Here is a 9,784-nt window from a genome sequence, read left to right as displayed (position 1 = left end):
AGGGGGCGCTCATACTACCCACTAACCCCTCCATGGCTCCTTCTCGCTGAAGCTGAGCCCCAAACCCAGGTAAACAAAGTACAAAAAGTTACACACGTCTTACAGCAAGAAAATTAAAAGTGGGCACTCAACCCGTCCCATCCATACTTTGACCCTTGGCAATCGTGGTAAAATAAACACCCCTCCCCACCCTCGGCCTTCCCAAACCTTCCACCGCCCCACCACCACCCACCCAACCCCTACTCAGAGAGAGAAACAAAAAGGGAATGATAGAAAAACAAAGGATAATGGGAGGAGAGAAAGAAGGGAGCAGAGAGAGAAAGAGAAAAAAAGGGAACCCCACTTGTTAAAAAAACAAAACCAGGAATACCAGGCAAACTACAGAGAAAACGAAGTGAACACTATTGTCCATATGATTCGAGCGAGCCACTCTATTTTAAAGTGTCCGGGAAGCCCTTTGCCTTTTCCGATGAGTCAAAACTAAACACGGACCTTCCGTGACTGAAACATAATATTGCCGGATATCTTACAGCGTACGGAATTTCCAAGTCTCTCAGTTTCCTTTTTACCTCATCAAGGGCCTTCCTCTTGCAGCTCACAGCTGCAGAAATGTCTTGGAAATATATAATTCTTGATCCTTTGTAAAGCAGAGCCTGTGGATCCTTTCCCAGTGCTCTCATAGCTTCCAGCACTATTTGTTTACCTCTGTAGATCCAAATTATGGGGCACAGAATGTTCCCATCTTCAATTACCTTCAGTATAATGTGCTCACTGGGCAGTGCCCAGCTCAGTTCCTCTCTGGCAATAGATTACACTGGATCCCTGGGGAAGATCTGTTTCTGTCTCTCACTGAACTGGGAGACACCAAGAGTAATGTCAATGAAAATGATACATTGAACTACATTACACATCACACTTTATATCATGTTCCAAACTAGCCTGGTTACCCTGAAAGAATCTGGGAATAACAGCTCAGGGTTTCCCACAATCCCCATTCCGTCTTGAACCAGCTCACATCGAGTCTCGACATACTTTGGTATTTGCGACCAGCCCTGTCTTTTTCACTTACTCTATCCGACCCTTTCAATCTAACCTCACTGAAGTTTCCCTGTGCCTTGGAGATCACTCCCAGCTTCTCCAGTCTCTACACATGAACTGAACTGCACTGGACTAAGTGGGATATCTGATGAGGAAAGTTTTGGAGAGACTGGGCTGGTTTCCACTGGGGTTTTGAGAGTGAGGGGTGATTGGATTGAAGTGTATAAGATCCTGAACAGTCTTGACCAGGTGAGTGTGAAAAGGATGTTTCCTTTAGTGGGTGAGTCCAGAGCCAGGGACATGGTATACAAATCCTGGTTTGCTAAGATGCAGATGAGGAGAATTTTTTTCTGTCAGACTTTAAAACTCTCTGCCTCGGAAGGAGGTGGAGTTATTAAATATTTTTAAGGTGGAGGTGGATATATTCTTGTTAGACTGAGGAATTGAGGGCTTTCAGGGCGTGGATGGGGAAAGTGCAATTTAAAACACAGACACCGCATCCGCGACCTTACTGAATGTTAGAGCAGGTGTGAGGGGCTCCTATCTCATGCTTGTATATTCCAAGTCCCTCATTCATTAGGGTGCCTAATGAACATCTTCCACACACTCCCTAAGGTATGGGACCTGCAGAAATGATCTCAATGCTCCAGGTGGAACAAGCAAATTATATTAAAGTTTAGTGTAACATCCTTGTCTTTGTACTTGCTGCCCCTTTAATAAAACCAAGGAGCCATACATTTATAAACAGCCTTAGGAACTCATCTGATAACCTTGGAACATACAGCAGGTACAGTGTAACATGCGTCAGGGGAATGTTATCCACACTGGTCGGGAAAACAGGATGGCAGAGTACTTTTTAAATGGTAATAGACTGGGAAAGGTTGATGAAGGAAGCGTGCTAAATATCTCTGTACACCAGTCACTGAACTCAAACAGGGAGAAGCAAGTGGATAGGAAGGTAAAGATTATGTGTAAATGTCCTGGCCGTTCTCTCCTCCAGGCCTGTCGATGTGTGGGCTGTTGGTTGCCTGGTGATGGAGATGTTGACTGGAGAGCCACTGTTTCCCGGAGATTCCGAGATTGATCAATTGTTTCACATCATCAGGTGTGTCGGTGAGTCCACTCTCTGAGGAATGGAACCAGCCCTCTCATCCTGTCTCTTCATTCTGTTACAGAGTGTCATTCAAACAATTTGACAATTCATTTCCTAGAACATCACTTTCAGAGAGTCATAGCATCATTCAGTATAGAAACAGACCCTTTGGTGATATTTAATATACTTTTGGTCCATTCTTAGGAATCACTGGCTGGGCCCAGCATTTACTGCCTATCCCTAGTTGCCCCTTGAGAAGGTGGGGGTGAGCTGCCTTCTTGACCCGCTGCAGTCCGTGTGCTGTGGGTTGACCCACAATGCTCTTAGGGAGAGAATTCCAGGATTCTGACCCAGTGACACTGAAGGAACAGTGATATATTTCCAAGTCAGGATGGTGAGTGGCTCGGAGGGAACTTGCAGGGGGTGGTGTTCCCATGTATCTGCTGCTCTTATCCTTCAAATTGGAAGTGGTCATTTGAAAAGTGCTGTCTGAGGATCTTTGGTGAATTTCTGCAGTGCATCTTGTAGATGGTACACACTGCTGCTACTCAGTGACGGTGGTGGAGGGAGTGGGTGTTTGTGGATGTGGTGCCAATCAAGCGGCTACTTTGTCCTGGTTGTTGTTGAGCTTCTTGAGTGTTGTTGGAGCTGCCCCCATCCAGGGGCAAGTGGGGAGTATTCCATCAGACTCCTGACTTGTACCTTGTCGCTGGTGGACAGGCTTTGGGGATTCAGGAGGTGAGTTATTTGCCAAAATATTCCTAGCCTCTGACCTGCTGTTGTAGCCACTATATTTGAGTGGTGAGTCCAGTTCAGTTTCTGGTCAATAGTAACCCCCCAGGATGTTGATAATAGGGGATTCAGTGATGGTAATGTCATCGAATGTTAAGATGCAGTGGTTAAATTGTCTCTTATTGGAGATGGTCATTGTCTGACAGTTGTGAGGTGTGAATGTTACTTACCACTTGTCAACCCAAGCCTGGATATTGTCCAGATTTTGCTGCATTTGAATACGGACTGCTTCAGTATCTGAGGAGCTGCAAATGGTGCTGAACATTGTGCAATCATCGGTAAGCATCCCCACTTCTGACCTTACGATGGAGAGAAGGTCATTGATGAAGCAGCTAAAGATGGTTGGGCCTGGGACATTACCCTGAGGGACTCCTGCAGAGATGTCCTGGAGCTGAGATGACTGACCTCCAACAACCATCTTCCTGTGTGTCAGGTACTGCCTCCTGAGCTTTCCCTGATTTCTCATGGGGCAGTTTTGCCACACTCAGCTGTTTTAGTGTCAAGGACGCTCGATTTCAAATCAGTTGACAGTAAGAGTTGGGCTGGAGGAGGGGTTTTGGTGGATGTGTGAGGCAGTCACCAGTCAGTGACCACAGGAAGTGACCACAGGAAGTAGCTCGGAGATGTGAGATGGATGGAGCCCCTAGTTCCATCAGGAAGAGTGTGATAATGTGCTGGAGTACAGATTGCAGCAGGTTGACTCTGCTGAATTGGTTGGTAGTAAATCGTTTCCATTTAGCTGTGATGGAGCTACACAGCTAAAGGAAGCATAGTCAGGAGCAGCACTCTGTATGTGGTCTTCACATTGAACTGCAGCTGGTACAGGGACAGCCTTGAAGCTGCTCATATTCTTCACTCACTCACTCACTCACTCACTCACTCACTCACTCACTCACTCACTCACACAGCCAAAGCCAAATTTCAATTCCCGTCTCTACACACTATCCATCCCACCCAGAAGATACTCAGCGCAGTGTGGACAGGAATGTTCACCCTCAGCTGCTATTCACAGTTTGGCAGCTGTAAGTGAACAATGGGTGATGTTAGAGATTGGGTCGTTAGACTGTATTAAAGTTGCATTAGCCTTTACCACCGTCTGTTGCCATGGAGACAGAAACACAGAACTTTAAGAAATCCATTTCATGCCAACATTTGGCAGGAGCGATGGATTCCAGGGTCTCTGTGATAATCATTTGTAGCCATTTGAAATGTATCCAGTTTTTTAGAAGAAAGATTTCCATTTGTTTAGGATTAGACCCAGTGATCCAGTCGGTTTCTTAGTGGAGAGCTGGAAATATTGACACTCCAAATACAATTGTGCTCTTTTAATTTGCTTCCTGAACTGTGACTCAGCTTCCATCAGGTGAATTGGAGGCTTGTGACTTTCCATTAATTATTTACTCACTTTGCTGTTTGTTATTCCAAGAGTGAATGATGATATTTATGTTTTAGTGTTAACCATGAGTCCCAGTATATTACCACCTCACTGATTCTAGGATTCAGAGTTAAAGACAGCTGTACTCTCGAATGTTCAGTCTTAGGCTCCTCAGATCTTCAGTAATCATGTCCATTGTTCACTTCATTCAAACCAATAGAGTGTGCATTTCTGTAGAACCTATTAAATCCTCAGGTCATCCCAAAGTGTCATACAGCCAATGAAATACATTCAATGTGGCCCTGCTGATATAATGGTGAGGTAATGGCCTTCTGGTATTATCTCTTGGACCCAGATAAGATTCCAGGGACCTGAGTTCAAATCCTGCCATGGGAGATGGTGGAATTTGAATTCAATAAATGTTTGGAATGATGAGTTTCATGATGATCAGAAACCATCTGGTTCACTAGTGTCCTTCAGGGATGGAAACTGTCATCCTTACCTGGTCTGGCCTACATGTGACTCCAGACCCATAGCAATGTGGTTGACTCTTAACTGCCCTCTGGGGAATTAGGGATGGGGCAATAAATGCTGACCTGGCCAGTTATGCCCTCATCCTGTGAATGAATAAAAGAAAAACAAAATGTAAGAAAATCAATAGCAATTAACTAATAAGCAGATGATCTGCTCTTGGACTGAGCTGACAAGAGTCCTTGATCACACACTCTGGTGAGATCACACAGTCACCAATCTCGTGAGAGTTTCACTTTAACTCAGCCACACACCTCCTGGAGGATTCTTTTCTTAAAAATGAATTTTAAAAAACACCTGTTGAGAGATGTTAAAGCACCCCAGGGGAGCAGGCAGCCTTGAAACCCTGGTCTCCTGTATCAAAATCACTGCCGCTTCCGAGATCAGACAGAATCAGACGGGTGTGGCTGGAGGTGAGAGCCCCGTTTATACACTAGATACAATTACTGAATTACTTCACAACAGTTTATTCCCCCAAGTATTTAACATCCTGTAAGAGCTAAAAATCAACAGCAGGGAGTTCTCCCCAGAATCTGTCAATTGTTGCTTCCAAAGTGGATCCAAAGCCCAGGTGATTGGTTATTCATTCACTGCTGTTTGGGGACCTTCCTGTGCATAGATTTGTTGTCTTGGTGGGGGCCTAGATTGCAGCAATAAGTAACTAATGTGAATTAAAAATTGGCCACAATGCACATTAGAGCGCCCAGGGATTGTAAAAGATGATAATGAAATTCTAGCTCTTCCTTCAATCACCTCGAGGTCATGGAGATATTGCTCAGACCTACCCCTCCCCCTCAGCCAGCTCCCTCTTCACAAACACTGGGGCAGAGGGAAGTCGATATTTTCAGGGGAATTCCCTGTCATTTCCTGAAGAAGAGTTACATCTGAGATGTTGACTCCTTCACCTCCTGACGCTGCCTGGCTTGCTGTGTTCTTCCAGCCTCCTGCCTGGTCTGCCTTGGATTCCAGCATCTGTAGTCTTTTTGTCACTTCCCGACAGAAAGCTCATCAGGAAGTCAGGGTTATCGTGTGGTTGACCTTCCTGCCTGAGATTGCTGTTGAATGTCCATGTGGAGACTGCTACAGTCAGAACTCAGTCGACAGAGTGAGCTGCTGTCTGTCTGTCTGTCCATCCTCACACATTGCTGCAGATAACAAAACATTCCCAAAAAAAGGGGACAATCCTTAGAAACACCTGCTCCGAGACAGCTTGGAAAATCAGAGATCGTCAGGTTTTATTGCAGTAAGTAAATCCCACTAACCTCTTAATGGGAAGCTCAGGGTAATTGTCACCATTTTACTCTCTGATTCCCCTCGATTTTCAGCATGCATTGTCATGAATGAGCTTCTTTGGATCTTTACCATCCATTTTTTCTGCCTTAGGTAATTTAATCCCGAGACATAAGGAACTTTTCCACAAGAATCCTCTCTTCACTGGACTGCAGCTGCCTGACATCAAAAGAATTGAACTGCTTCCAACCCACTATCCCCACATTCCCTGCCTGGTATTTGATTTGGTAAAGGTGTGTGTGATTGTGTTCGAATGAGCACAACAGAGCAATGTCTCATCGTTAACAGCACAAGTAACCTTTTAACCTTTCCGACAGTGGATGGTAAGGAAGGCAAATAGAATTTTGCCATTTTACTGCTAAAGGAATAGAGTATGAAGATAGATAATTGTTGCTGCCAAACTGTATAAGACATTAAAACATAGAACAGTACAGGCCCTTCGGCCCTCAATGTTGTGCCAACCCTTTATCCTACTCTAAGATCAAACTAACCTACATACCCTTCACTGTACTATCTTCCACCTGCCTATCCAAGAGTCGTTTTAGTCAGACTGCATCTGAAATATTGTATACAATTGTGGTCATCCTACTTGAGGAGGGATGTTCTGAAATATACTTCTGAGGAAGGGTCACTGGACCTGAACCTTTAGCTCTGCTTTCTCTCCACAGATGCTGCCGGACCTGCTGAGTTTCTCCAGCAATTCCTGATTTTGTTTCTAATTTCTAGCATTGGATTAGATTGGATTCCATACAGTGTGGGAACAGGCCCTTCAGCCCAACAAGTCCACACCAATCCTCCGAAGAGCAACCTGCCCAGAACCATTCCCCTACATTTACCCCTGACTAATGCACCTAACACTATGGGCAATTTAGCATAGCCAGTTCACCTGACTTGCACATCATTGGACTGTGGGAAGAAACTAGAGCACCCGGAGGAAACCCACGCAGACAGGGGGAGAATGTGCAAACTCCACGCAGACAGTTGCCTGTGACTGGAATTGAACCGGGGTCCCTGGTGCTGTGAGGCAGCAGCGCTAACCACTGAGCCACCGTGCTGCCACAAGTTTGTTGGGGTCTTTTTTGATGTATTTGTATTGGAGGAAGCTCAGAGGAGGTTCACTAGCTGGTTGCAATAAAACCATTCTAGATTTCCTCCACTGAGATGAGGGGTATGTCTTTTTCAGAGAGATTGAGCAGGTCAGGCCTATACTAAGAATGAGAGGAGATCTATTGAGGGATATAAGATGCAAAAAGGGGTTGACAGAGGATGTTCCCCCTTGTGGGGTAATCTAAAACAAGAAGCCACAGTTTGAGGATTAGGGGTATAGTAGATTTAAACCAGAGATGAGGAGAAATTACTCCTCTCATGAATCTGTGGAATTCACTCCCCCAGAATGTAATGGATGCTGGGACATGGAGTAAATTAAAGGAGGACTTTGACAGATTTTTAATTAGTAATGGGTTGGACAGTGGGCAATAAAGTGGAGTTGAGGCTAAGATGAGATCAACCATTAAATGGCAGGACAGGCTCCAGGGGCCGATGGCCTACTCCTGCTCCTAGCTCTTATGTTATTAGGATGTGTCTGAGGTGTGAGGAGTGTATTCTCTCCAGTGCCATCCCTCTGTTGTGGAGGCGCTGGTGTTGGACTGGGGTGCACAAAATCAGAAATCACGTGACGCCAGGTTATAGTCCAACAGGTTTATTTGAAAGCACAAGCTTCAGAGCACACCCCTTCATCAGGTGAAGTACACAACAGCTAGAGCTTAGAGATTTCACCTGATGAAGGGTCAGCGCTCTGAAAGCTTGTAGTTTCAAATAAACCTGTTGAACTGTAACCTGATGTTGTGTGATTTCTGACATTGTTCCTCTGCTGGCCACAGCAGGAAATGCAGAGATTTTACTCCGTTTCTGGTAAGTCCAACTTTACATGAGGTTCAGAAGGAAAAGAACCAGGCTGTCCTTAAACCAGGTTTCTTCCATACGTGAAAGAACACGTATTATTAAAGCTTGGCAAAGCTGATTAGCACACAGCACTTTTCTGCATCTTTATCATTGTTCTCTCCCATTCCAAACTTTTCTCCTTTACTGTTTGTCTCTCTCTATCCCTGACCTGACTCTTATTCACCCAATTTGCTCCTCTGCCAGACCTCAGTTTATATCTCAATCTTTTCAATCTCATTGGTTGTGGTGATTGTTAGTCCCATCACTCACTGAGATGCTGGATACTCCGCTACATCCCTCCCGGGAAGCTCCAAGCTGTTAACAGCTCACACACCCAGGCACTTACACCAGCAACAAAACCAGCCTTTAACCTGAAGGGGAAGAGCTCAGTTGATTGTTAGTCCCATCACTCACTGAGATGCTACATCCCTCCCGGGGAGCTCCAAGCTGTTAACAGCTCACACACCCAGGCACTTACACCAGCAAGGAGAAAGTGAGGTCTGCAGATGCTGGAGATCAAAGTTGAAACTTTATTGCTGGAACAGCACAGCAGGTCAGGCAGCATCCAGGGAACAGGAGATTCGACGTTTCGGGCACAGGCCCTTCTTCAGGAACTTACACCAGCAACAAAACCAGCCTTTAACCTGAAGGGGAAGAGCTCAGTGTGTCTCGAATGAGGGGTCACTGCTTAAACATTAAAGGTGACCCAGTTAAAACAGAGATGAGATGAAATGCTGTCTCTCATGGAGGATGATGAGCCTTTGGTAACTCTCTTTCTGAAAGCTACTGGAAAGCAAAGTCTTGGAGTATTTTTTCAATCAATGTGTCAGGGAGTTAGGGAGTTGGTGTGGAAGGTTATTGGTGTTAGGCGGGAATGAGGAGTGATCAGGTTTTCCAAAATGGTGTGGTAGGTTTGAGGGGCTGAATGGCCTATTTCCACTTCTCGTTCCTGAGCTGTACTGTCTGTACCTCATTACGATCAGGTCTGTGTGCCAATCCCATGACCAGAGTAACCAGCATCAATGAAATAGTTTGGTTTTCAATTGACTTGAAGAGTTATTTGCTTCATCTGGTGGGAGATGTGGTTTCACCCAAGCGATTTTAAAAAGACAAATGAGTTTACTGTTTGAGGTAAAACTGAATCTTCACAATGTGTGGATTGTGCAGTTTAAATCATTCCTAACGGTGGTTGTATTTTCCAGAAATGTTTGCAGATAGACCCTGAGAAAAGGCCCTCCTGTGCAGAGTTGCTGCAACACAATTATTTCACGGCTGATGGTTTCTCTGAAAGGTGAAGTGATACAAAATAAAGATGATTTTGTGTTTATTGAGGGGGAGGCATGGCCTAGTGGTATTATTGTTAGACTATTAATCCACAGAGTCAGGTGATGTTCTGGGGACTCCGCTGTGAATCCTGCCATGACACTTGGTGGAATTTGACTTCAAAAGCAAGCTGGAATTAAGAGTCTAATAATGACCATGAATCCGTTGTTGATTGTTGGAAAAACACACCAAACAACCCCACTGCCCTGTGGCTGAACACTTTAACTCCCCTGCCACTCCGCCAAGGACATGCAAGTCCTGGGCCTCTTCCATCGCCAAACCCTTACCACCCAACACCTGAAGGAAGAACACCTCATTTTCTGCCTTGGGACCCTCCAACCACACAGAATAAATGTTGGTTTCACAAGTTTCCATATTTTCCCTCCCCCACCTTATCCCAG

The 9,784-nt window shown here is 45.1% G+C and overlaps 1 protein-coding gene across 1 annotated transcript in view; it reads left to right on the top strand.

Annotated features, from left to right (window-relative positions):
- The window catches only part of LOC122539534 (cyclin-dependent kinase-like 2), a 30,756-nt gene extending 21,401 nt beyond the window's left edge, over positions 1 to 9,355 (top strand). The window contains exons 5-7 of the mRNA XM_043674496.1: positions 2,039 to 2,151; positions 6,213 to 6,352; positions 9,263 to 9,355. Of these exons, the coding sequence (XP_043530431.1) occupies positions 2,039 to 2,151; positions 6,213 to 6,352; positions 9,263 to 9,355 (346 nt within the window). The remainder of the gene's footprint in view (positions 1 to 2,038; positions 2,152 to 6,212; positions 6,353 to 9,262) is intronic.
- The last annotated feature ends 429 nt before the right edge of the window (positions 9,356 to 9,784 follow it).

This window comes from Chiloscyllium plagiosum, chromosome 32 (genome assembly GCF_004010195.1).
Source record: "Chiloscyllium plagiosum isolate BGI_BamShark_2017 chromosome 32, ASM401019v2, whole genome shotgun sequence".
Classification (NCBI taxonomy): Eukaryota; Metazoa; Chordata; class Chondrichthyes; order Orectolobiformes; family Hemiscylliidae; genus Chiloscyllium; species Chiloscyllium plagiosum.
The sequence above is the reverse complement of the archived record's forward strand: the minus strand, read 5'-3'. Positions and strand labels throughout refer to the sequence as shown.